Raw genomic sequence first — 27,573 nt, forward strand, 5'->3', positions numbered from 1 at the left:
TGGCGCGCGGTTGCGCTGCTGGGCGCTGATAGGCTCTTGGAGGGGGGCGGGGCGAGCGCGGCCCGCGCGGGCTGTTTTGAGTGTCTGGGCCTGAAGCGGCGGTCTGTGGGGCTGTGTTGCGGACCATGGCGGCGGCCGCCTGGGAGTTTCACCTGCCCCTCGTCCCTACCGACCTGCTGCGGGACAGTGGCCCTGGGCGCTACGTGGTGCAGGACATTCTGCCCGCCCGCGAGCTGCCGCCCGCCCTCACAGGTAAGGCCAGACCCTACCCTCCACATACACTCCTCTGGGCATGGTCCCGCTACCGGCTCACGGCCGCGGCCACCTGTGTCTTCCCGCACCCCTCCCCGTGTTTCTCCGCAGCATTCCGGGCCGCCTTCCGGGCGCAGGGAGCGCTGGCGGTGCTGCAGCACTTCGACCCCGTCTACAGCTTGCTCCAGTGAGTACAGAGCCATGAACGTGGGGCCGGGGCTACTGGGGAAACTGGGAGCAGAGAGGCTGGTGCACCCGGGCACTTGCCTCTCTCCCTGATGCTGTTTACTCGCTGCTTTTATGCACTCTGCTTGCCCTGCAGCCACTTCCAAGCTGTGGGGATCGCTGTGAAGGAGGATACCCTGGAGCTGATGATGCAGGGTGGGTATCTACTGTTACCAACATGAGTGATCAAGAGGTGGTTCTCCTTTGGCAGTTCAATGATGACATAAAGGCTAATGTGACTTGACTAGCTGGGTTGCACCCTCGGCCCATTCCAGTAATACGGGTCTGTAATCTTGGTGAACAAGCTGAGCTGTGCATGTTCGCTGTAAGGGCAGGCCGACAAAAAGTCCCCTTCCCCATGTCCCTGGGAAATACATCTTTGGGATGCATCAGCTTTGCGTGAGTGTTTCTTTGAGCTGATATGGGGTCGTGGAGATAGGACAGGACAGCGCTTCCAAGGTTTGGGTTGCAGGGGGCAGCCCTTGTTACAGCTGTCAAGATGTGAGCACACATCTTTGGTAATCTGATGACTGCTCTAAGTGTCTAAAAGAGCTGATGATTGAGGGGCCTGGCAAGGAGTGCTCATGGCTTTCTACCTTTCTTCAGTGGCATCCCATCACTCCAATGAACTCCCTGCCATCTTGGGTGATTCTGGGCTGAGCCATGCTGACCGCACTGCTCACCTCAACACTCTCAAGATGAACTGCTACTTGTTGGCTGGTCTGGTGGATGCCTTTGAAATGGAAACCTGCAGGAATGGTTTGTTGGAGGTGGATCCTGGTGGGAAGGTAGGTGAGGGGACTAGGGGGAAACTGAGGTGCTAAAAGTAGAAAATGTTGTAAGTTTGCTGAACACTGTGGTATCTGTCAAATTAGACATGATGCCAGCAAGAGCAGTGCATAGTGTGAAGTGCTGGTATTTCTGTGAAATTGTACATGGAAAACAGCCAAAGGACAATATGAGTCTAAACATCATCAGGGATTTCGATATCCAGGCCTCTTTTTCACTCTTCAGTGTGTGGCTGGTACTTAGTGTGCCAGTGCTTTCTGAAGAGTTCCGTTCTGTGGTCAAAGATGACAACAGCAGTCACTTGATATGGGCATATCAGCTTCTGATACATCTCACTGTATGTCGAATGCTGTAGAATTTAACAATCGTTTTCTTTTCGGAGGGAAACAGAGTAGTGATGGCATTTTTTCTGTTGTCAAGTTGCTGTTGTATCTCATTGTCTAATCTCATTTCTAGAACAAGAAAAATCGTACCAAAACCTCTGGATCTGTGTGGGAAGAGGAGAGGGAGCCACTTTTACGGCTGCTCATGCAGCTGCTGCAGCTGGACCTCCGTCAGCTTTGGGGTGGTCTGGTGGTGGAAGAAGAGTTTGTCAGGTATTGGATGGAGTGGATGTAGAGGTGGGATGAGTGACTGGTTTTCTGGAAGGGAGACTTAAGTGTTGAATCTGCCAATGAGGTAGTATTACAGTCCTTTGTGGGGTGCATATCACTGGGAAACTGAGGAAACAATCTTGAGGCAAAAGTGGTGCGTTAGGATAGTTCCTTTTCCCTAGGTTTTCTGATGGCAGAGATAAAATAAACAATGTATTTGCAAGGTACAGCATAGAGCAGCTCAAGGTGGGTGCCTCCTGCGGAGGGACCCTCAGTAGAAAAAAACTTGGGACAATTATACCCCTATAATCCAAGCACCCACTCCACACACGTCACTCTGGGCCAATAGCAAAATTAGAGTCTGGGGTCTCCCTGTTCTTCATTCGATCCCTTAGTTTTTGTCAGGTTGTCAGTCAAAGTTCTGACATTCAGTTGCTATTTTGCACCTGCAGCTGGTGAAAATAAGCTCTCGGTAACAGCCAAAACATTCTTATTCTTTTCATTTACTTATTTCTAGTGATGCAGATCTACTTATCTTCTGAGGCCTTTTATACTTAATGAAGCCAAAAGTTCACGTGTTCACAGCTTGCAGAAGTTATGCTAAGCCAACTTACTTATGCTAAGGGCATTCTATATAAGCAGTTTTTAAACAAGTTCTATAAGAAGCAATGTACTTACGGATGTGTTTAAGAATGACATAGTTTCCTCATGTAGGCCTCTAAAAATCAAATGTTGTTTTTTCAATATTTTAAGGATACCAGAGAATCTCTCTGGTGTGAGAGAAATGTTTGCCTAGTGCAGTGAGCTTGAATGATGTTGGTGCAAGTTGTGACAGTGAGGTTCACTGTCTCTTCTGTGGCTTTAGCTTAGTGACAGGAAGCTGCTACCGTATCCTGGAGAATCCAAGTATTGGTCTTCAGAAGTACCGGGCCACACGGGAGACTGTGACACGTCTGCTCGCTATGGCTCTGAATCATTATGATCACCAGTTCAGTGAGTTCCTGCTCTTCTACCATCTTCCTGAAGCTGTTCCCAGTTACTTTCCCTGACCTCTTTCTTTCTTCTCATGTATGAAAGATGCCACTCTGAAGATCACACAGATGCTGCAGCACTTTGAACATGTAGCCTCAGTGTTTGCACAGGCTGTGAGCCTCTGGGCTACAGAGTATGGTCTGAAAAGCCTGGTGGGTGAATTGCTAAGGTAAGAAGAATACCCTGAGGCTTGTCCTTCTGTCCCTAGCAACTTGAGGTACCCTATTCATTGTGTCATCTTTCTGCACAGGGAAATTGGACAGAAATGTCCGGAGGATTCAGCTCGTGAAGTTTCTGGAATGAAGGGCTATGCTATCTTCATATCTGAACTGGCTGAACAGATTCCAGCTCTGATGCTATCCAACATAAGTGTTCTCCTGTGTCACTTGGATGGGGAGGTACGTTTCCACAACATTACCTGTCCAGAGAAGTCAAGTGGTGGAGGTGCTGCTATCCAGTTTTTCTGTCTGAAAACAGAAACTCTTTGACCGAGAGGAAATAGCCAAAACCCTGCCCCCTGGAATAGGTTATGCCCTTACCTAGAAAATGTAAAGGAAACAGAAACCATGACATCTACTATCTGGTTGTCACTCTCAGATAGCAAAGAATGAGAGGCTGTTTACTAGTCTGAGATCCCAGCTGTTGTCCCTTTTTCTTCGGTACTTAATGAGTTTGTCATTGTGTTACTTTTTCTTGAACTGCCCTTAAAAGCTGTGTTTCTCATATCAGTTCTTGGCTTCTGTGGACTCAGTTGATAGCAGGGTTGCATTACTCTGTCTTGCAGGCACAGCCATGTTCACCCAAGATTAATGAAATGTTCATAATGGAGAAATTCACTTAAGGCTGCAGCCTGGGACTTAAAAGGCCCAACCTCTGGGCCATCTTTCCACTTGGCATATCAAGTTGTGTTTTTGTCTGTTCCTAGTTCAACAACTCTTTTTGCAGAATTATATGATGCGAAATGCCATTCTGGCGGCTATGGCAGAAGTGCTGGTTCAGGTGCTGAATGGCGACCAGCTGGAGGAGGCTGCCCGTGGTACTCGGGACCAGTTCCTGAATATACTGCAGGCCCACGTCTGTGACATCAACGGATTTGTGCGCAGCCGTGTGCTGCAGCTTTTCACTCGAATTGTTCAATGCAAGGTAAGTCTGTGGTAGGGAAATGGTGTCGCCTTGGTCATCCTTTCCCCTATTGTGTTTTCTAAGGGAATTTCTGTCATCCTGCTCTTTGCAGAGACTGAAGTTTCATAGAGAAAGGTGTTGTCCCTGAATACATTGTGTCTGCAATTCCTTTTTCCCAAGAGACCAGAGATCCTGGAGATGAGGTGACTGGGGAATAGAAATCAAATTCTGCTCTTTGTGTCTGGGACAGACTAGAAGGAATCACACAGTACATAAGCTCTTTTTGGACATTCGTATGGGAAAATATCACCCATGCTAGATATGCTAAGACTCAACAGGACCCTGGATAACCTAATCTAAATCCTTGCTCTCAACAGAGGTTGGACCAGAAGGTATCCAGAGATCCCTTCAGACTTAAACTTTTCTACAAATCTTTGCCTTTTAGTACCTTAATAGGTCTGCAGTAAATAACTTTTTGGGAGTCTCCAGGCCTTCTTGTTAACTTTGTCTGTGTTCTCATTGCGTCCTAGGCCCTGCCTCTGACTCAGTTTCAGTCTGTGGTATCGCTGGCTGTTGGGCGTCTCAAAGATAAATCTGTGGTAGTAGTTAAAAATGCAATCCAACTCCTGGCTGCGTTTTTGTCCAACAATCCCTTCTCCTGCAAGGTAATTGCAACCAGTGTGATGAATATGCTAGATGTCTGTTTGCAGGCTGAGTATCTGCAATGTGCTATAACCAGGGAAGCAACTTTCCTCTGTCTTGTGGGATGGACAACATAGCATTTGATTCTGCGGGTGCAAGCTTTCTGGTTTTCCCAGGTTCAGGTCTTGCTTTCTCTGGCTCTTCCCTCTCTTGGCGTAATTGAAAGGGATGCTGGAGGCTAGGAAGGTTGTGTTTCATTGTGGAAAAACCTGCAGTAGTTTGGTTTGAATCCATTGTGGGGTTTCTTTAGGATTAGAATTAGTCTTCTAGAATATTCTGCACAGGGTGACAGCTCTTTGTGTTTACTGCTCCTTCAGCTGAGCTTCTGAGCCTCAAACTGGCAGTTTACAGTAGGAGCCATTCTAGGATGATAGCTGGAGTCTACTACTCCAGTTTCCAAAACCAGGGTTATCTGAGGGGCTTGAGATCATAAAACAGAGAGTGGAAGAGAGAGAATTCTAGCATTTCAGAAAAAGGAGGATAAGTAACATATTTCTTATTCTCTTCCTGCCATCTTCAGTTAAGCTGTACTGACTTGGCTGAGCCACTGAAGAAAGAGGTGCAGAAGCTGCAGGAAATGAGGAACCATAGCAGATCCGCATCAGGTAATTTCCTTTCTTCCTCTTTCCCCTTCGCAGGGCGTACCAGGGCTTATTTTTACCTGTCTTAAATTTGCTCCTAGGTTGTGGTGGCTTTTATCTCTGATATTAACTAATGTGAGACGGTGAAGCCAGATAACTGGGATTAAATTCACAAGTTTTTTGTACAAGGGTGTTATAGAAAGACTGTATGAATGTCCATATCTAGATCAAGAGTCCATTTAGCTAAATATCCTATTTTCAGGGTGAGAACTGAAAATACCTATGAACACCCTCCCAGGTTTCCATTTTCAACAATTCAAGGACTGCTCGAGCCATAATTTTGGTTAAATATAAAATTAAACTTGAGTAGCTTTGGACCTGGTGCTGCCTACAAAATGATAAATAGCAAATGATGGTTCTCTCTTACCTGTCATTTTTTTTGCTTTCAGTAGTTTCTTTTTTTTAATGCCAAAGAGTTCTTATCTGATCTTACTGCAGTCTGTGTGGGATCAGCAATGGGAATAGTGCCTGTCTGTAGATGAAAAATAAATAGTAGAATTCCTAAGTTCCAGATTAATTTCTCTCCCCATTTATGGTGTCATTTGAGTCTCTGTATTCTTTGTTTTCTCTTTTTTTTTTTTTTTTTTTTTTTAATAGCTCCAGCGATCGCCCCAGAGGAAGAGTGGGAGGCAATGCTGCCAGAAGTTAGGGCTGCCACACAGCAGCTCTTTCAACCACTGCAGGAAGAGGAAGAGGAGGTGCTGGAAGTTCAGGAAACAGTGGAGAGTACGTTGAAGCAAATCACTGGGCTGCTGAGGAAGCTGAATTACAAGTAAGAAGGCTCTGTAGTTTGAGAGAGTGTTTATCACAGGGGGGTGTGTTGGTCTCCAGTTCTTTGTTCAATAAAGGTTTGAGCTCCAGGGTAGAGGGGTGATTTCCAGTAACATTACTCTGTAGGAAGGGATTGACTTGGGCACCAGCACATGATGCTGGCAGGAGCTGCTTTCCCAGGTGTTCTGGGCAAAGTTGGATGATTTCCCTCATGTTCTGCCCTAACGGCTTACTGATATTCTTCTCTTGGGCAATGTCGTTCTCCAGGAGTGCAGCCCGCCTTACGCAGAAGGCCCTGTGTCGCTTCCAGGGAAAGGAGCCCTTCAGTGGTCTCACAGAGGAAAATGAGGAGGCAACAATCCTGGGTGTTCTGAAGAGACTTTACACAGGTAACTATTTCAGATCACTCTGTCTTTTCCCTAAATCCAAGCTGATGCCAGAGCTAGACCAAAACCTTCTGGAATGTCCTCCCTCTCCTTCTGACCTGTGGGGCTTAGTCTGTGTGTACTTGACAGTTCATAGAGCTGCACCATCTCTGGATCGTTCGCTTGTCTACTGGCCTGACATGTTTGGCTGGATCACAGTAATCCTGTTGTTTCATTTCTGCTCAGAATCACTCAATGTTCCCACTAGAAGTGCATTTCCAATACTTTAACACACATAATAACTACTGAGGGGAGTTTACCCTAACTGAACCATGCATTTCTCCACCCCTGCATTAAGGTGTCATTTCTGTAGTGCATCCCATTGTAGTACTGGAACTTGGCCTACAACATGTTGAGATTTTTGTCTTTGTAGCTAAGTCTGATGGCAGAATTTGGATTTTTGTGGAAAACTTGCTCTTGGAAGGTGTCACTATGGGGTGAAGATAGAAGGATTGAAACCATGCCTGTTTCTCTTGTACCCTCAACACTGTTCAGAAACAAGTGTTTGTGCTGTGCAGGCTCGTGCCCAGGTGAGAACAGTGAGGATTCTCCACATATCAACAGTAATCCTAAGACTGCAGACATTGTACCAGAGGAGCAGCCTCAAACAGAGCTGATCAAACAGGAGATGTTGGTGCAATACCTGCAAGATGCTTACAACTTCTCGGTGAAAATCACAGAAGCCCTAAGCCTGATCAGCAAGATGATGTATGAAAACTGTGTCTTAGGTGAGTATAGTAGCCATGGAGCCCTTTCTCCTCTGTTCAGTGTTTCCAGATCTTTTCCACTGCTGAATAGGAGACATGAGAGTGATGGAGCTCCAGGGAAGGGGAAAACGTTGAAGGACCTGCTCTTCGCTGAGCAGATGTTACAGGCGCTTCTAGAGTGTTGGAACAGCAAACACCATCTAAATGAGTGTTGTGAAGAGGTTACTTTAGGGCATAAAAGGGCTTTTTAGGAATCCATTTTTTTAAATATTGAGGTTGAAAATGTTTTTAAAAGCCAGGTGACCAAAATGACTGAATTTATGGAGGCTGTGGGAAGGGAGGTATGGTCATAATCTCAGCCCAGATTCTCACAAAGAAACCATGGCCAATGAAGCTTGGTTTTGTTACTTGCTCAATGCCCTGATGCAGCTTCAGGTGTTATGTTGCCCACCAGAGGGGAACTGAGCAGTTTGTCTTGTCCACATCACTTTTACTTAAACTTTATTCTGTAGCTAAAATTGATCCTGGTCAACAGTTTCTATGGCTTGGTCCTTTTTAGTGCTGTAGTGAAAGGTAGTGATGAGTAGGCCTTTGAGTTAATTCAGCTATTCGTATTTAATATTAGAAGTGCTGTAACCAGTTAGACTTTTTTTTAAAATGCTTATCATGAATCAGCACTCTGGAGGGGGCTGGGGCATGGAGTGGCACAGCTCTCCCATCCTCCATGGCACATCCCCGTGCCAACCACTCACACAGTGCTGGGGTACATGTGCGTCTGGGCACTACAATGCACTAGCTTCATGCAGACACTTCTAAGGCTTCATCTGTGTTAAGAACTCATGTGTTGGCCATAATAAGCATGTGGGCTTTCCCAGCGAGGTTTGGATGTCATTAGCTGTTTGCACACACAGAAGTGAACTTCTGAGTTGTGTCTTTACAGGTCATTTGAAGTTCCAGCCTGAGAGAGTGCCCCTCACCCAATATTTAAACACCTGGGGTCTGGTTGATGTTTTTTTATGGCTGCACAGATTTTACCAACTTTCCACCTCCATGTTGTCCTATGTTGTAGTGTAAGGAAGGCAAGTTGAGTGTCTGGACAGGCGAAACATTTTAAGACATTGTCTCCATTTAGACATGATATGCTGCTGGGTGGGGGTATAGTGTTTAAGTGATGCATGTGCTCAGATTTACAGTTTTTAATTAAGATTTAAGATTTAAAGACTTACTTTCATTTTTTCTGTTGCAAATATGTGTCTTGTGGTGTCACTGGGGTCAGGGGAAGGATACCAGCTTGTCTAATGGGGATCTTCATTCAGATTTATAAATCACAGAATCACAGAACGTTAGGGATTGGAAGGGACCTCGAAAGATCATCTAGTCCAACCCCCCTGCCGGAGCAGGGACACCTATATGAGGTATAAATTGAAACTTATACTGGTATAAGTTCCTACTTAACCAAAGGTCAGACTCTATGTTCATTGTACAGTCCTTCTAATCATTACTGTGACTCTCTTGTGAATGCTCTCCAACTTAATGGTTTTCTTGCCTTATGAGCAGAAGACTGGGCAGTGTATTTCAGGAGTAGTCAAAATGCAATCAAATACATTATTCCTTACCCCATTTATACATCAGATAGCTTAGTTCCTCTGGTTACAGGATTGCACTGGGACTTATATTCAGCTGCTCTTGTCTGCTGTGACCATGAGATTTTTTTTTCCAAAGCTACTGTTTCACAGATAATAATTTTGTTCTTTCTCAAACATGCTCTCCATGCTTCTTCTCCTAACTGTATCACATTAGATTTTTACTGCAACATTGTTAACCTGTGCCGGTTTCCTCCAGGACATCTACATCTGTGTACTAGTGACCCCATTCTGACCTGAGCTCTCTGCAGACAGTAGCAGTTATCTTAGGCGCTCGTAGAGCTTGCTGTGAGAGCAGTACACCTATGGATTTGTTTTGATGGCCTCTCTGGTGGGGATTAGGAAATAACTGCACTAACGAAACTGTTCTTCTCTCCTCAGTGGTGCAGGAAGCCATTGAGTTCTTTGTGACAGTCTCGCAGTTTGGCATGCCCCAGGCACTGCTTGGAGTCCGCAGGATGCTCCCCCTTATATGGTCAAAAGAGCCTGGTATTAAGGAGGCTGTGCTGAATGCCTACAGGCGGCTCTATTTGAGCACCAGCGGGGATTCAGAGAGGTAAGGCTCTGTCTAATTATAAGGTTGTTTTCTTTTTTTTTTTTTTTCTCTTCCCTCTCCCCATTTCTTCTTTTGGAGAGCTGTTGGGAAACCGGTATGGACAAGAGGAGAAATCAAAGTTGCCACACTTTGTGCTGAGCTGAAACGTAAGGTTATATATCTGAGTATCCCAGTCTTCCTGTGGGGCCTTCTGCTGAGCTTCTGCTCTTGGTTTGTCATAGTGTTCATGTGTAGGAAATCCATGCAGCAAAACTTCACGTGAGACCATATGGAAAGAGAAGCTCAAAATTATTTTAAATTACACTGTTATAAGGCACTCACACTTAACATTCTCATAAATTTCACTCTCATACAAGGCACTGCACCAAGACACATGTGCCCAGATGATCTGAGTAGGGTCCCTGTGTGACAGGGAACAAGAAGTGTCACCTATGAATGTTTGTTTTGTCAGTGGAGTTCTTGTTTGGCAACAATGAACTGATATTTTGGCTGACTCTTTCGGGAGTCAACTGTTGTTATGGAGTCATCCCATTTCGAAGACTCTTTCATACTTTAGTCTCTGGGCGAAGTTGTTGCCCGTTGTCTATTCCCACATTTTGGGATAATAAGAGGAAAGGTGTATAGTGTGGTCTAAAGTTGGAGCTATCTTTCTGTTACCAGAGCTCAGTTTTCTTGCTGACAAGACGTGCATGCTGTGGCCTTATCTGAGTGTAGATGTTCTACTTCCTACACATTCCTTGGTGTTTACTGGTTTTCATGCTATCAGTTGTGTCCTTGATTTTTCAACATACACTATTTTTTCACGCCTCCCACTATACAAGGCTAATTGTTATTATCATATAGGTGCTTTCACACACATTTCTATTTGTATTTCATTCAAACTCATCTTAAATGTTTTTGTAACAAATTTCTGTGTGGCAGATGAGAGGATGTTAGTGTGGTCTTTACTGATCTTTATTTAGGATTTGGGAATGGAAGCTGGGTACCACTTTCATGCTTGTTTCTTCCACATGAGATAGGAGCTGTGTCTCCTCTCGAGGGTGGCACTTTATATTTTTATTGGCACTTGGCCATGTGTAAATCCTGTTGGATACACATTGACTCAGATAAACATGATCTGTGGTGAGACTCACCATACCTTAATGACATTTGTACCATCAGGGCAATAAAAAGCACTCTCTGCTTATTTCTTCTCGATAGTGTTGCCTGGAGAAGACTCCTGGAGTTTTAGCTCTGGCCTTATTTTTTCATAGAAAGATTTTCAGTTTCTTGCGCTCTAGGGAGTAGTACTTGTGGTTGAGAGGAAAGTGGGAAGTGGATGGTGAGTGCCCCTTGTTGGGCCTTTGAGCACCAGGAAGAGCAGCAGTGGACTTCTGAGCCCATGTTGTGCTCGTTGGAACATGAACTGGGTGACTTGTCAAGCTCCAGCTTGTGGAGGGAGAAGTTTTCCTGTCCCCAGGGATCAAGTCTGTTATTCAATATATGTTCTCAGCTCTCTGAATATGAAAGTAATTGTGACAGTTGTTTTTCTTTACCTTTTAATATTTTTAAATTTTTTTATTTTTTCCCGCTTCAAAGGGCCAGGGCCCAGAACTTGGTGGATTCTGTCTCTCTCATCATGGTGGATGTATCACTAGGAACAATACAGTGCTTAGAAGAAATAGTGAGTATTTGCCTTCCCTGGGTTTGGATTGCATTTGTGATCTTAAGTGTCCATTGTATTAAAATGATAGTCATTGCAGTTAATGTCTTTCGTTTGAAGTCTGTCGTCCTCTGCCTCTCCCTACTTGTTTTATTGCATTTCCTTTCCAGCTCTCAGAGTTTGTGCAGGCAGATGAAATAAAGCCTGCTGTGATCCAGCTGCTTTGGGAGCGATTCACAGAAAAATCTCAGTGCTCAGAACTAGAACGACGTGCTGCTGTGATGCTGCTGGGGATGATGGCACGGTGAGCCCAGGGCATGGTCTAACTCTGTAAGTGGGAGGATGTACAGAGTGTTGATTTTTATTGAAGAACTGTGGGTGCCACATCAGCTGACCTTTTGTTCTGCAGCTTCAAAATTAGTAACCAGGTCATGGGGTAGTGAAGCCTGGAATTAAACAAAGTTGTGCTGAGTCCCACCAGCACAGTCTCTGAACAAGTATGACAGGGTTACATTCTTTGTGTTTTGAAAGCCCATCCCTCCTCAGGGTTTACTGTGTCACAGCTCTGCAGCTTTGTCTGTGTTTGGATAAGAACAGTGAGAAGCTGCTGAGTAGAGATATCTGGAGCTTTTACCATGGAGGGAAATGCATCTGCTTCCCATTCTGGGGGCAAAAAGAGTGTAATTGCACTATAAGGTTTTCTTTCCCTCAGTTTCCCAGCCCAGTAACCCTGTAGCATTTACCTGCTGATTTCTTCTTGCTCTTCCTACTTCAGTCCCTCATCAGTCAAAACAGGTCTGCATAATGATGATCTTAAAGTTCTTGGATCTGGAGTTGGAGCCAGTTCTGCAATTTGAGTATTAGATATTCTTTCCAAAGTATTTCTACCACCCCATCCCATGTACTTGTAGCAGAATTGCAGACACTGTCTCAAAATTAATATCCTTCCCTAAAATAATGTGATTTAAAGAAAACTATAGGTTTCTGGGGTATCCCATGAGATCCTGTGTGGAGTCCATGGTTATGTGTGTAAAATAAGAACAGCATCACCTTCTTCACAAATCTGCTAAAGGAGGTGATTTTGCTTTTGTGCTATAGTTATGAACTTTTTAGATTCTCTTTTTGAATGCATTAGATTCTGTTCTTGCCATCTTCACACAGTTAATTGTATGTTCCTCAGACAAGGCCTGCATAATTCTGCCTTTTGTAGGCATGTTTTTTGTGGGGGGTACTGTTGTTTTGTTTCCCACAGTGAGGGAGGAAATTTCACACATCACCAGTCCTGAGCTGCTGGACTCTTCTGTTTTGCAACGTTTTACTTTGTTCTTACCCTTTTAAGTTTTGCTCTTTTCTGATAAGGAGATTCAAGAATCTTCTTTCTTTGCAAAGAGACAGTGTGCCTAGTGTTGTTCACTTTGGAGAACCTACTCTCTTAGTGGAATATAGATCATACTGACCTCTGTGGAATATAGATCATACTGACCTCTGTGGAATATTGCTTGCTGCTATATCCTGAGTCATTGGATGGATTTATTTTCCCCCTCTTACTCAAACCACTGCCTTCTGTGAGGCACAAGGAGTATTTCTACCGGTTATGCATATTCCTGCAAACTTTCAGCAGCAACTTCTGTAATACCCCATCCCTTCCATTCTGTAGGGGGAAGCCAGAGATCATAGGTAGCAACCTGGATGTCTTGGTGACAGTAGGGCTGTCTGACAAAGTATGTGAAGATTATTGCCTGGCTCAAGAAGTATGCAATGCCATCTCCAAACTTGCTGGTAACCCTAAGGTAAGACTCTTAGCTTGTTCTTGAGGTCGTCCAGAAATAAGAGTTGTCCAGAGACAAAGAAGAGATGGAAATGTTTTGTATTGAGAAGAGAGAGAAGTGATAAAGTTTCTAATGATTTTGAAATTAAGGAAGTTGAGACCATTCAGCAGCACTGTCTGGAAAGCTTAGCACACATCAGCGAACACATAATAAAAGCATTTTCATTAGGCAACAGGCTGAATTCAATTAGTAAAGAGTTCAATGCACAAGAAAATATGTTTTTCTTTCAATTATTTTCCTCAGACTCTGAGTTCTAAGCTGATTTGTGTTTCCTCAACCATGAAGTCCTTTCCTCTACTGATGTTTTCTGGTGTTGTGATTCTTTTGCCCTCCCTATTAATTGATATTTGGGAGTTGTCAGCTGTACAGCTGAATATAAAACATGAAAGATTTTCAAACCTGCCATGTTGTACTTACAACAGCATGGTGGTTGATGACGACTTTGTCTGGAGAACACTTTATACTTTTTATTATTTTTTTTTTTAATGCACTTGAAAAAAGAAAAAAATCTCTTTGTTTCTTCACTCAAGCATTTTGGGCATTTTGCTTCAGGCGTTCCAGCATAAAAGCAGCCCTCCTTCACACAGCACTGTCATTCTGCATTTGCACCTTCAACTGGGGATGTTACTACAGGACCTTCACGAATTAATGTGTATTACAACATTCTTAAATGTTCTGAAGGTGGCTGTAGTTCAATTTTAGGTTAACTCTGCAATTAAGTTTGTATTTGAGAAGGGACTGAACTGTAGATAGTTGAATTACTGTGGTATTAATAGCTCATCCTTTCCATTCCCCCTTCCTCCTGAAATATAGACTGTATAGACGGTAGGACTGTGAATTGAGAGATTTTTGTTTCCAGCTACTGAAAGCTGGTAAACCCTCAAGCAATAACTTGTTCTGGTCAAGTATATCTTGATTAGGCAGCCACAAATGTGCTAAGACATCTTGGGCATTGTCAGTCATATTTGGTTTAATAGTTCTCTCAGTTACCTTATTCCTTATTAAAATGTGATGGGACTGATAAAGAGCATATCCAACAGCCTAAGTGTGAGGTGGTGTTTGATCCAGAGCTATCCTCTGTTATTCCTACTGATGATATTTTGCTTTTAAACAAAACCTCATTTTTCTGGAGTTACTACTAGGCATGGGCATGTAGTTGACTTACTTTTGGTAACTGAAGATGCTCTAAAGGTTTCCCTCTTTGCTCATTGTGGAGAACGAGTAAATAACATCAGATCTTGAGAGAGTAATTTTGATATTTCAAAAGAGTTATTTTGATTTAAGGTGAAGTAGTGGATCTCTCTGGGTTGGCCTGGGATCATCATGTGGTCAAGCTTCAAATCCACCCAATGCTGCCACCATGCCTTCAAAAGAGACAGTGATGTCCCTGCTGTGTGTTTAGTTGCAGAGCAGTACTGGTTGTCCCTGCCATGGGTTTGATTTGCATTGTGCACATAGCAAGGTTATGTACTGGGAAGGTCATCGGGGGATCTCCTGTGTGGTAGGAGTAACTCATCTGTTCTCTCTGCAGCCAGCACTGGGGAAGAACAGTGCACCTTTTCGGCTGCCACAGGACCACATGCTCTTTGGGTGCCTGCGTGAGGCTGTGAGTAAAGGTGAGCTCAAGTTAGCAGTAGGTTTGGAGGCGATGGAGTTGGGCTGTGAGACAGCCTGTGTTGTTGCTGATACTTGTGGTACATGGCTCCTTCTCCTCATCAGGCTTTGCTCAGCCAGATGGTCACTGGATCCCCTTCATGGAGGCAGCAATAAAGCTCATCTACCACCTAGCAGAAGGGGCAGAGGAGATATGTGCTCACATCCTGCAGGTGTGCGCTCAGCAAGCTCTGGAGAAGCTGCAAGAGGCTGATGGGCCTGAGAACACTGGTGAGGAAAAAAGCTGGTGGAAGAAAATTTTTATCCATGGTTTCTAGTGCTGCAGTTGGGTGGCCTAGAGTAACTGCATGAGGAGAACAGGGGAAGAGAGGCTAGTGGAGTTGTTGGTGTGTCAGGGTGTGAACACTGCAAAGGAGTCTGATGCATGGAGATGGGTTATACAGTGAGACTTGGCAGTAACTGATGGCAGAGGAGGTCACTGAACTGTAGTAATTTTTCTCCACTAGATCCAGGGGTTTCCCCCAGCAGAGTCTCTGGTGCTAGCAGTCTCCCCACATTCCTGCTCATGCATCTGGTGTCCCTTGTGGGACAGGTGGCACTGCAGCATGTAGCATATTTGGAAGTGTCAGTGAGTGCAGAGCTACGCAGACGCCGCCTCCTCAGAGAGCAGGAGAAGAACAAGAAGCATCCTAACAGCAGCGCGAAGAAGCAGAGACCCCAGGTGAGAACTGAGGAGTTTTTTGTTTTTTCCTATGGGCAGCTCTTCTAGTGTCCCACCTACTGCCCCAGCAGACTTCTGGAGAATGCACTCCTGAGGATGCACAAGGTCCAGGATAATGTGCACTTTTGGAATAGAAATGGACATGTGTTGGTCAGGATTGACAGGGAGAGCTGAGGTCTTTCAGTGACCCTGTTCAATAAAACTCTCATGCTGGTCTTGGCTTTTGAAGAGCCAGAGAGGAGGGAATAAAGGCTGATGTCCTGGCCATGCTTATCCTTCTTCAGTCAAACATTTGCTTTCCATCATCTCCTTTCTTACCAGTGCAATATTTTGTAATTACTGCTAGTGGTGAAGAACACCATGAGTTTTGGAAAATAGCTTCTGAAACCTTATGCCATGGAACTTGAGGGTCCTACCTTCTCTTGGGTTGTAATAATGAAAGTTTAATAGTAGCCTTCTTAATGGGATCTGTAAGATAGAAATACCCTATTTGGTTAGGTCTGTCTTGGAACATTTTCCAGAGTGTAGCGAGGCTGAGTTTCTTGGGTAAGAATAGAGAAAAATGTTGTGTGTTCCTGGGTATCTGGTCTCTGTAGCTGCCTACAGTGCTGTGTCCAGAGAAATTTGTAGTTAATTTCCTCATCCACCCTGTATATCCATGCCACTACCATTGCCCACACAGGAGAAAGTTACTATGAGATTTTTTTCCAAGAAGCAGCAGTTGGATGCAGATTTGGTCACTATGCAATGCCCATGTCTCATGTTGCTTTTGCCTTGCTGCAAGGTTTCCCATCATCTGGCTCACAAGATCAACAATTCAAAGGCTGCTTTGAACTTCTTCCTTTTGGGATTTGCATGTCCCTTAAGCTATGCCAGACTCTGACATTCATGCCAGATACGTCCTATGTCTGTCTCAGCTTAGTAGTGTGAGTGGCTTAGGCTTTCTTTTCATTGGTGTTCTGTGGCATGTGGACTAGCAAATCCTGGACTACACTTCACAGATTTGTTCAGATCTAAGGGAAAAGCAGGTTATAAAACTCTCCATCAGTCTGTTGTTCTCAGCTCTACTTATGCTGCTGGTAACATCCATGCATCTCTTGCCCAAGAGAAGAGTACTTCATGAAGGAAGGGGTTATCATTGCCTGTCACCTTTTCACAGTCTTCCTTTCTGCCCAGAGCACAGGAAATGAGACCACTATGGAGGAGGAGCTGGGCCTCGTGGGAGCCTCAGCTGATGACACCGAGGCTGAGCTCATCCGCAGTATTTGTGAGACAGAACTTCTAGATGGTAAGTGTGGCTGCCAGCAAGGAGCACTGGCTCTGCTGCCTGTGTGAAAGAACAGGTACAGTGGGTAACAGATCCAGAAGGACAAAGGCTATTGCCTTCAGAAGGAAACACTGCCATTTTTGTCCGGTGTCTGTTTCTATGTGGGCTGCCTGTTTCTTTGCTCTGCCACTCTGGAGGTGGTTTTTCAATGCTGAATCAAACAGTTTCTGTAATCTGCAGGAGTTCTGGGATAAATTGAGTAATTGTTCTTAAAGAGGGATGTGCAAACACTGCTTTCATACTTGCTGTCTTCATCCCCACTCTCTAGGGAAGCACCTGTTCTCTGCCGTTGTTCCACTGGTGCTCAAGATCTGCAACAACCCTGGGCTTTACAGTGATTCAGCGCTCTCAGCTGCTGCAGCGTTGGCCCTTGGCAAAGTCTGCATGATCAGGTAACACCTAGTCGTGCTGGTGTTCATTTCCCAGCCTTCCTAATACTAAAGCACAAGCAAATGTTGCAAGTCTTTTCCTGTGGAGAGAGCAAACACAAAAGAGTGTTCATAGATTTTTGGGTTGGGAGTGGCTTTGTGTGTCTCTGCTCTCTGAGAGATGAGATTTTGGTATCTATGTCGTCTTTTCTGTACCCTGTCCTGTCAGCTCCGAGTTCTGCGACTCCCACTTGCGCCTGCTGTTCACTATGATGGAGAAGTCCACTCTGCCTGCTGTGAGATCCAACCTCATTATTGCAGCAGGAGATCTGGCCATCCGTTTCCCCAACCTGCTGGAGCCTTGGACGTCGCATCTCTATGCCAGGTAATGCTATACTCATTGCTGGGAGAGGATAGGTGATGAGAGCTCTGTGGAAGGGTCACACTGGGCCTCCAGAGGGTGAAAATGGTCCAGGAAGCCAAATCTGAAGGTGTCAGTGTAGGGAGACAACAGCCCTGGGCTGTGGAGTAGGCTGGCATGAGTATTGGTAACATAGAGATACTCAGCTGCTTTCTACAGTACCTATGTTTTTCTCTCAGGTTGCGGGACCCCTGCCCAAGCGCGAGGCAGACGGCTGCACTGGTGATGACTCACCTTATCCTCAAAGACATGGTAAAGGTGAAAGGCCAAGTGAGCGAAATGGCAGCTCTGCTAATAGACCCAGAGGAGGCAGTCATGGGAGTGGCTCAAAACTTTTTCAGTGAACTCTCCAAAAAGGCAAGTGGATGCTCATGGACCTTACAAGAGAGGGGAAGGGCTGGTGGAGGTTGAGTCAATAACATGAGTTGAGTCCTGGAGAAGGTGTGTCAGTGGTGTAGAGCAGCTCTCTGTCCCTGTGTTGCCTAAATGAGGGTAGATCAAGGAAATTTTTCAACATAAGTTTTGTTTCAACTCTGATATTGCTGAATTTGACTTCATCCATTCACATCAGAAGGCAGGCTCCAAACCAGTGCCTTGTCCCTTTGCTTTCTTGTCTATGCCTAGCACAGGGTTGGGAACAGGTTTCTGCAGTTTACCTTTAGACTTTACAACAGAGTTCCCTGACTGTATGGTTCAGGCAGTGCATTATCTCTGAAACCTTTCAAAGTTGTTCTTGGCTGCGTGACACTGAGACACTTAAATTGAAGCAGGTAAAAACAGCAGCAGCATTGCCCCATACACTGCTCATTCAACATGAAGGCTGCTGCAGGCCCTGCCCTTCAGAGTTTGAGATTTACTGCCTGAGAAACCACAGTGATATTGGGGCTTTACTATCTTGGCTTGCTCTGTTAAAAGCAGAGCCAGACACCTAACTGCACTGACTTCTTATCTCTGCAGTGTCTATGACAAAACCATGTAAAAATAGTGGGAAAGGGAATCTGGATTGGGTCTTTTCAGGCAATATCAGAGACAGTTCCTTGGACTGAACTGCTGTGTAAGATTCCTTAATCAGGAAGCTTTTTTTTGTTGGGTTGTGACAAGGTTGGAAAGGAAAGAAACTGCATCCAAGTCTGCCAAAGACCAGAGACGTTGCAAACCAAGGGTTGCAGTTGTTGTTATCCTGTTGGTTGTTTCTTTCCCTCCTTAGCTTCAGCCAAGTAGTCCTGGTTAGCTTTTGCTGGTGGTATAGAGCTGATTTCAAAAAGCTGGTGTTTTCAATAAGTAGATTTGGGATGGGGAGGAAGGAGGTAATTTTAAGTGGGCAGCTTATTTGGCTTGACTCAAGCCATCCTTTGTAATTCTTTACCTCATGTAGAACCTTCTGTTTTGCACAGGGTAATGCCATCTATAACCTGCTTCCAGATATAATCAGTCGTCTCTCAGATCCTGACTGTGGCATAGAGGAGGAATCCTTCCACGCTATTATGAGGTATTCTGGGGTTAATGAAATCTCTTTTGACCAGAACTATGTTTATGCAAAGCAGGGGTGCCAGATCCAGGAAAGACGAACTACAGCGACATACAAAATGCTTTTTCAGTTGTTCTCCTTGATCTTTTTCAGTCTGTATCTGTAATGTAGTCATGCTGAGGGGAATCGATTCTAAATCCACATAGTTGGGAGTGAAGAGAGACTCCATAGAGTTTCCACTAGCTCATTCAAAATTACTTTCACTCTAGAAAAGGAAATCTGTTGGTTTTATGCGTGGGAACATGTATATACAACATGGGGAGAACACAACAGATTTGAAAGACTCAGCTGCCTTTTGTCATTTTGGTGGCCTGCTGGAGTTTAGTAAAACTGTAATTAAAGTAACAGATTTGTGTTTGAGTTGTTTGGTTTTGTTTGTTTGAGTTGAGGGCTTTTTTTGTTTTGTGGGTTTTTTGTTGTTGTCTTGGTGGTAGTGGTTTTGTTTGTTTGTTTCCAAGAATGCCTCCATAGTATAGAGATACATTGAAATATTTTAATCTGAGGGCATCAGCTGCTCAAAGACAGTATGAAGAATGTCTTTAGTGGTAGATTACAGAAATTTTCCTGTCATATCTGAAACTTAACCACAGGAGGAATTTTCTGAGTTGCCTGAATCCCTGTAGGCTGCAGAGGGGAGTGTTGGACAAAACAAAAGTATTGCTGTTGCTGAAGAGAGGAATAATAAAGTCTCCAGTGTTTTTTTTTTCAACTAGAGTCTTTCTGTCCACGAGACTCTAGTGCATTTAGGAAGGGGGATGTATTTTGGACAGGTAAGAGTTGCAAGGCACAGAAAATGTCTATTAGTGAGGCTGAAATTGAGACTGAAAATAATGTATGGCTGCAAAAGTATATGTATGTTTTGCTTCAGCTTTCAGTAAGGAGGGTACTGTGAAATAATTGGAAATACAGCACATGGCTACTGACAGCACATATAAAAGGGGAAGTTAGTGTCTGATGTGGAAGCACATCATCAGAGAACTATGAAGAAGGCATGTATGAAAAGAATGGGACATAATCCTTGAATTTTCAGTACAATTTTTAATAAATATCAAAGTGGAGGTGTTGCCACAGACCTAGAGAATAAGTGCGATTAATGTGGTTAAGACAGGTATAGATGGACTTTTCTGACCTCCAACAGCATGCAGGGAGAGAACTGGAGGTGCATGGCAAGTAAGAGAAAAGGCAGCATTGATTTAACAAAGTAGACAGGTATCAAGTTAGTTTAAAGCTAATTAATTTTAAAGAAGACATGATCATTAGTGTACCACATCATATCCTTTAAATCGGAAAAAGGCAGAGAGTAATTGAAACTGAACTGTTTCCCTGTGTAGTACTATAGAAAATGCTTACATTGTGGAGAGGATCCAGCTTAACTTGGAAACTATGGTGGACAAAGGACATTCTAGGAAGGAAGCAGTGGCTTATGCTGCAGGAATACTTGCCAGACTGGAGAACAGAGAAGTGTAAAAAAGATTGGGGTAGTGGGGGGAGCACACTGTTAAAGGACTAACTTGTGCAGAATGAGAGGGTTACAGTAATAACCAAGATTAAAACTAGCAGAAAAATGTCTAAGATTGAATGTTTAGAAATTGTTTAACCTCTGCTGCAAAGCTATGGCTAAAGTTAGAGATACATCCCACTTGCTGTTTCAGTAGTCAAGTTATTTCTGGTTTATGTATAGGGAAGCGTAGGAAGTGCTGGTGAGACCTTGCCTGGAATGCTGCCACAGTTCTGGTCACTTAAAGAAAGATGAGTTGATGCTGGAAAAAATGCAAAGGGAGGACTACTGAGGATCTGGTCTCTGTTCCTTATCTTAGAAAAGCAGCTTGGTGTTGGTGGTTGTAGACATAACAAAGACTGAACAAGGATGTGCTTAGAGCAGTTATATCAAGGCCAGTGACAACCTGACTGAGCTTGAGTTAGCAGAAATGGTGGTACAAGAAAAAGAGAGGCCATCAGGACCTTCTTAATAAATAGAAGTTGTTCAGTGATTTCTGTAAGGACATCATGCGAAATGCAGAAGTATTTAACTGTGTTAAAGTCCATGTCTCTCTATTCCTCAGCATTTAAGTTCTGTTAGGCTTTGTTTCCACTTTAGTGCAAAGTAACTCTCACTTTTGCCTGGATCCAAAATACAGCAACATACCTTCAAGAAACATAATGAAAGAAAAAAGTCACAGGAACAGTTCTGAGGGAAAAAAACCTGCATGTCACCTCGTTCCCCTCAAGGTCTGCTTGTAAGACTTACTAGTCTGCTAGTGCAACTTGAGAAGTGAGGAGATTGTCTGGAGGTGTTGCATGCTCCTGAAACTGGATGGAAGGAGCTGATCAAAAGTTGACACTGCAGACTTCCATCCAGTGTCCCTCCTACCTCAGACCCCAAACAGATATTAGCACTTCTCACTCCAGGCCTGCCAGGGTTTTTGCTCTAGCTGGATTTCTTCATTTCAACCTAGGCAGGTGCTATTATGCAAACATGCTGGTTTAATTATACATGATGTCATAGCAGCTGTCCCCCAACAGGGACTGTGATTACTATTTGAAAGGTATATAGGCTTATAGCTTCAACTGAACCAAGTCTGAGGCATGCAGAGCTCTCTTGTCTTCTTTTGAAGACCAGCCAGCTGATCACTGGATAGCATAGCTGCAAGCATCCCATGGTGTAGGCAGAAATGGGGTTTCCTCTCTGGGCTCTTAACATCATCATTTTTTTTCCTTTGCAGACATCTCTTCTCATATATCACAAAAGACAAACAGACAGAGAGCTTGGTGGAGAAACTTTGTCAGCGATTCCGGACTGCCAGGTGGGTTCTAATCTTAATTTTCCTGACAAGCAGGTCTCCTTCTTGGGAATTGTTAGAAGAAACTACCTTGCATACAGTGCTTTTAACAGGTTCCCATCATTTTCTTTATGTGGCAAAGTGGCAAATGCTGAGAATCCTATCTTCCTCCTAAAAATATGTTAATAAATATGTATAAATTAAGGCTCCTGGTCTTACTACACTGTTATTGGCCCCTGTCCCCTCCCACCTTTCTTAGGGAAAATGTTTTGTGACAATTTAGATCTTCATTACAGCTGAGCAAGGACACACCCCATGTGGGGGTTTTATACACCTCTGTGGTCCTTTCCCTTGTATCTTGGCTGAGAAACTGGTGTGTTCAACTGAGAAGCTGGGGTGTCCCCAGCAGTCCTGCCTGGGGTGATCTCAACTATCTGGTTGATTTAGACCTGTCCTTGTTCTGTGTGCATGGGCTGCGCAGAACTAACTCAATGCCTCAGACTTTGTTGTCTTATTCAAGAGCTTGTGCCACTCTGTGCTTACGCCTTTGCTCTGCTCTGTCTGTGAAATGTGTGTGTCTCGCTCACGGTGCTGATTACAGAGTAAAGAGTGCAGAACCCATCCCATGAATCTGAGATATTGTTTTGCTTCCTGAGTTTTGAGGGGTTTTTTTGTTGTTGCTCCTTTTCCCAAGCTGTAACCTCACTGACACAGATGTACAGATGTACTATTTTTTTTTTCCCCCAAGACAGTAGAAATTTATCTGCCTCTGTCAGGTACTTTCAGTGGTATCTTCATCCACTTGATGCACTTCCACTGGATTTGGTGCACCCTGCCTTCCTCTGTTCCTGTGGTTTTCCTTCTCCATTGTGGGTTTGTGGGTTTGGTTGTGGGTTTGCCCTTGAGGTGTAAGCTGTGTCTGCTTATCTTGGCCATTTGTACACAGTGCCTGGGCATGTGACCTGCTCAGCTGCCTCAGGGGTTGCATATTCCCCAGAAATATTTGGATTTTATTTCCTGAGATGGAGTGGAAAGTGGCCTCTCTTTCCAAAATTCCCTCCTGGGAACACTGGTGAGCTCTTTACATTTGTAAAGAACCATCTGTGTGTAAGCCATGTGTAGCCTTTACTAAAATGCCCTAGTATTTCTATACCACAAAGATGATCAGTTTAATGCATGCTATCAGTAATGCTAGAGCAAGGCTCTCCAGGTTAAAACAGGAGTTTATCAGAAAAGATTTTGCAGCCACCATCATGCTCCTCAGCTTTTCTGGAGCTCTTAACATAGCAACCTGCCAAGTATCATTCAGACTTTAGACATGGAAGCAACTAGATGGTGCAGCTTTGTCTGTGTTTGAACAGTGCATTCTGAGAGGGTATATGCAAGACAAACTTCTGGCTCGCTGGTTTGTATATATTAATAATAAGGGCTTTGGCCTAGCTTTTTTTCCCTCCCATTCCACCACAGTGAGCTACATTAAGAATGTTAGTTTGCCTTTCTTTTTTTTTTTCGGTAACTACTTCTGGAATTGGAATGTGTCCTTTTTGAAACAGCAGTTGTCATCTGTTCACTTTGTACCTTAATGAAAATGGCCTTCTTTATGTAACTGGCCTGTTACTGGGCAGGAAAAAAGAAGAGAGAGAACAAGTAAAACTTCTGCTTGAAACTCTCAAACATGCAAAAATGACTAGCCAGGGTTTTTTATTATTCATTTGAAATAAGGCCCTTCAAGAAGAGCCCTCACCTCACTGAGTGTATTATTGACAGCTAGGAGGAAAAAACTTCTCACGCTTTTTAAATGAGGGGCTGTGTTCTCTAACAATGAAGCCTTCATGTTTGTCTGACAGACACTAACTCAGTGTCTTCGATGGAATACAGTGGCGGTTGTGAAGTGGTTAGTATGGTATGGCCTCTAACTGACCTGTAACAGAACAACCTGAACCTCATGTTCTGCAGGGCAGAAACACCTGCAGGAAACACTTCATCCTCATGTGCTGTGCTTCTAGGTAGGATGTGCACATCCTTACGCATCCCTTTTCATAAAAGCAATCTTTGTCTTTCCTAGAACTGAGCGTCAATATCGGGATCTGTCCCACTGCCTCACTCTGCTTCCCCTCTCAGAACGAGGCCTTCACAAGCTGCAGGACAACTTTGACTGCTTTGCAGACAAGCTCCAAGACCCAGCCGTCTACAGTTGTTTCCAAACTGTGCTGGCTCGATTCCGCAGAGCAGGCAGCAAACCCGAGACTAAAGTAAGGACGGGTGGCAAGTGTCCAGGCCAATAAAACAACTTCTTTTTATACACAATGATTGGGAAAGCCTTGCAGTTTTCCATGTTAAGCAGGCTACTCCTTGGCCCCAACAACTTATCAGAGAACTTGGTGACAATTCTGCTATAGATGTAACACTTCTCTCCCTACCCCTTCCACCCTTTCTTTTGCCTTTTTTTTTTCCTTTTTTTCTTCTTTTTTTACCCCACCCTGTTACAACATTTCATCTCCATCAGGTTCTGGCTGAAGAGTTGGAGCAGAAGCTGTCAGCCTCCCGAAACCGAGGGCTGGATTCAGCAGAGACGTGCCAAGAAGGCAGTCAATCTCCAGTGCCAGAGTCGGCCAAGCAGAAACCAACAGGAAGTATGTTCCTTTTGTGAGACTGCAGCCTTCCCCTGATCCTGCAGTCCAGCAGAGACACCTAGGGACTTTTCCCTACATGACCCTTACAGACAGAATGGCCACTACCTTTATATTTCTTTTTCTTGGCAGGTTCACGTCGCCAGCCCCTGAGCACAGCCAACAGGGATGAAGATTTTGTCACACCCCAGCCTCGCGCTCTCCGAAACCATAAGCGTACCCAAAAACGCCCTCCACCCAAAAAAGCTGTTATTGTCTTCTCCAGTGATGAGGAGAACAGCTCTGAGGATGGTAAGGCACTGTACATGTATGCTCAGAAGGTGAAAGTGGAGAAAGGCTATAGATTTGTCCCATCAGGGATGTTCCTTTGGTAATGGGCAGGTGTGTGGGGTTTCAGAGCGCTGCTTAGGTTGCCTGTAGCTTTCTCTGTTTAAGGCAGTGGAGTGCTGGTTATTGACACATTTTACTCCTTTAGAGCTATTGGGAAAACTGGAGGAGGAAACCCCCACGAAAACAACTCCCATCACCAGATCTTCAGTCTCCCGGCTGCGCTAAGGGAACCATCTGCCACTGTCTTTAATGAAAAATAAAACTTGGTTTACGCAGCAGTTGTCTTCTCTTGTCTGAACCACCCCGTAATATGACAGTGCTTTAAATGAGGACAAAATGGAAGCTACACACCAGACTAAAGCAATTCCAATCCTTTCTTTTGATATCTCCACAAAGAAAAGGCAGTGATGAACATAGCTGCTGCTTTGACTGGTTTCACACTGGCTTTGCACATGAAAATAAACTGCTCTCATTAAAAACAAAAAAAAAACCCCACACCTTTGGAAGAAAGTCTTTCTAAGAAGAGTCAAACTAACCACTGAGTACAAAATGCTCATTCCCTTCCATTTTGTACATGGTTATAAGTACACCATTCAGCTTCTCTTAACACAGGACCAATACAATTTTTCTGACTTTAGGCCCTTTTATGTTTGATCCTCTTTGAGGCTCTTGCCCTGCAAAGCCCTGCAGGGCTTTGAGGGAAAATTACCTGCGTCTTTTTCTTATACAGATCTCCTCAAGAGTTGAGGGATTGGGGAAGTGATGAGAAAGCCAGACTTGGGCTATAGCTAGAGTGCTTCAACAGAGAATATGCAAAGTGAGTAGGAAAAGAATACAATTTCTTAAAGTTTAAAAAAAAAAAAAAAAAAAGAACAAAAAAAAAAAAAAAGAACCACAAAACAGAACAAACACCTTCAGAATTATCTTTGCCTAACTCTGATTTGCTCAGGTTACTAAGTATACTGGTAACATCGGTGGTCTCACTGCACTGTTTGTAATGTATTTGCTGCGCATCCAGTTATGTTTCAAATAAGACTGGCACTTAAGCTCTGTCCTTCCAGGAATGCCAAATCAGTGTTCAGGTCAGTCCTTGCACTCCTTGGACTGCCATGTGAACGTGAAGTGCCCTGAATTTGAGTTAATCATGTAAACAACCTTTAACCTCCTGTCTCACAGGCAAATTGGCATTTTTCCCAGAGCTATTAGTACAGAATTATTTCCTCTTACCTGTCAGTTACCTAGAAAGCAGACTAGTCACTAGCTGGGCAGGCATCAGAAGGGTCTTCCTGTTAGCAGGTTCCTGCATCTCTTCTGTGTTCTCTGTCTCTGGGATCTACCAAGTTCCTGCAGTTGTCATGGTCACCCTTGGCTCTCCAGCATGTAGAACCTACTGCTCAGTTCTGTGGGCTGGCTGCATGAGTAGTGACAAAAGACTGCTGTAGCTTATTTTGATCTCTATTTAAAAAAAAAAAAAAAAAGCATTAGGAATTGCATTGCTTTGCATTGGCCTTAATAATATTTTTTTTTAATGCCAACATGTGAATAGACAAAAACATGTTAGATGCTGTAGAAACAAGTAGACTAGGGAATGATAGGTGTATTTATTGGGCTGAGACATGGGGACCAAATCCCACATCTGAGTCCCACAGTTCACTGGAACGATGTGCCCTTTTGCAGCCGCTAGTGTAAACTAGCCAGATACCAATATAGACATGGTCCCCAGCTCCAGAGCACCCTGGTGAGAACCGGAAAATCACGTGAAATACAAAGGTCAGAAGCTACAGCAATATTGTCCTTGCCTGTCGTCCCTGCTATAATACTCACTGAAGGCTACAGGAGACAGAGGCAGCAGCTACGGCATTAACAGTAAATATGATGTGCAGTCATGCATACTGTATGTGATTCCTCCGCCAGCACTCACAGGTATGTCACTCACAAATGAGAATGAAAAGAAAAAAGCATGAACGGATTTCTACCCAGGCTCAAGGCTTTACAAGTCTGCAGTAAATCTTGCATAAATATAAGATAATATGTTGATAATACTGCAGTTAAAGAGATATGAATGAGTGAATGGAGGAAACAAGGTGGCCATAAAACTAAGTACCGGTTTACCTTCGGGCCATCCTTTTCCACTGCAAGTGGTTAAACTTTTTCCTTTGGGAGAAACACACAGCCACCTTTCTGAGGCGGAAGGTTTGGTAGTCAATGACTGGGCTGACATGGTGGCTCCTTCAGTGCATTGCAGTCTGTCTTTGCCCTTTCCTGGGCACAGCACTGCCTGGTCAAGTGAGCGTGGAAGGTCAGTGAGTGGGGATCTGCAGAAGGATGCAGTAAAAACTAAGAGGGGTTAAAACAGCTACACAGTGGCTGCTGCCTTAAGCAGCTGGTTGCTGCTCTTCTGTTCCTGGCAAGCAACTATTTTGGTGGCTGCCATGATAACCAGGCTGAGAGAGTAACCCCACTCCTTCGCTTCTGAGGCAGTGGGATTGCTCAGTGCCGAGATCAGTGGAGTTTCCATTCTCTAAGGGACTGCCAGCCACAGGAGGCTCCAGGCTCCTACACATGGTGCTTATGGAGTAACATGAGTATAGTTCTTGCTTCTAGAGCCTACAGCAACCATCAGCCCTTTGCATCACCACAGGCCAGGTGCTGTTCCTCCAGGCTACTTCACACAGGGTATTGCCTTTGTAAGCAACAGCTTGTGAATATCTGTGATTCAACAGGAGACCACTTTTCTGGTGGTCTCACAAGCTCTAGAATTGGTGTGCCAGCATCAGAGGGGGAAGGGTTTTTACAGCGGAAACTTGTTAGCACCAGAGAGGAAAGAAAGACAATAACCTATTTGAATCTGAGAAAACTGGGGCAATCGGGGACTTGTCTGCCAAAACCTTTTCACTCCACGGTCATTGCCAGGATGTATCAGAG

General features: G+C 44.2%; 2 protein-coding genes, 1 long non-coding RNA gene and 1 other non-coding gene across 5 annotated transcripts in view; 3 read left to right on the forward strand and 1 right to left on the reverse strand.

Annotated features, from left to right (window-relative positions):
• On the forward strand, positions 1-24,923 carry NCAPD2 (non-SMC condensin I complex subunit D2). 2 transcript variants are annotated; one of them, XM_065850982.2, is made up of 31 exons: positions 1-252; positions 364-439; positions 575-633; positions 1,084-1,265; positions 1,723-1,862; positions 2,725-2,852; positions 2,937-3,060; positions 3,142-3,289; positions 3,837-4,034; positions 4,544-4,678; positions 5,236-5,320; positions 5,954-6,128; positions 6,395-6,516; positions 7,071-7,280; positions 9,284-9,458; positions 11,037-11,121; positions 11,271-11,404; positions 12,758-12,890; positions 14,461-14,545; positions 14,649-14,813; positions 15,050-15,264; positions 16,441-16,552; positions 16,860-16,983; positions 17,189-17,344; positions 17,560-17,737; positions 18,775-18,869; positions 21,632-21,712; positions 23,754-23,940; positions 24,195-24,321; positions 24,451-24,609; positions 24,794-24,923. In XM_065850982.2, exons 1-31 carry the CDS (start codon positions 126-128, stop codon positions 24,871-24,873), a joined length of 4,200 nt encoding a protein of 1,399 aa, XP_065707054.2. In that variant the 5' UTR covers positions 1-125; the 3' UTR covers positions 24,874-24,923. The 2 variants fall into 2 exon arrangements, with proteins under 2 accessions (XP_065707054.2, XP_065707045.2); XM_065850973.2 differs by having other exon boundaries at positions 1-439.
• On the forward strand, positions 688-1,009 carry LOC136097424 (small nucleolar RNA U85). Its single transcript, XR_010650813.1, has one exon. It is a non-coding gene; the product is annotated as a small nucleolar RNA U85 (small nucleolar RNA).
• The window catches only part of LOC139829090 (uncharacterized), a 13,322-nt gene continuing 7,526 nt past the window's right edge, over positions 21,778-27,573 (reverse strand). The window contains exons 2-3 of the long non-coding RNA XR_011741336.1: positions 25,876-26,103; positions 21,778-21,859 (exon numbers count right to left, since the gene is read on the reverse strand). This is a non-coding gene — a long non-coding RNA (uncharacterized lncRNA). The remainder of the gene's footprint in view (positions 21,860-25,875; positions 26,104-27,573) is intronic.
• Positions 26,298-27,573, forward strand: part of LOC136105669 (C-type natriuretic peptide 1-like) — a 6,023-nt gene continuing 4,747 nt past the window's right edge. Inside the window, exon 1 of the mRNA XM_071814451.1 lies at positions 26,298-26,571. The gene's annotated coding sequence lies outside the window, so the exon portion shown is untranslated. The remainder of the gene's footprint in view (positions 26,572-27,573) is intronic.

Source organism: Patagioenas fasciata, chromosome 1 (genome assembly GCF_037038585.1).
Source record: "Patagioenas fasciata isolate bPatFas1 chromosome 1, bPatFas1.hap1, whole genome shotgun sequence".
Taxonomy (NCBI): Eukaryota; Metazoa; Chordata; class Aves; order Columbiformes; family Columbidae; genus Patagioenas; species Patagioenas fasciata.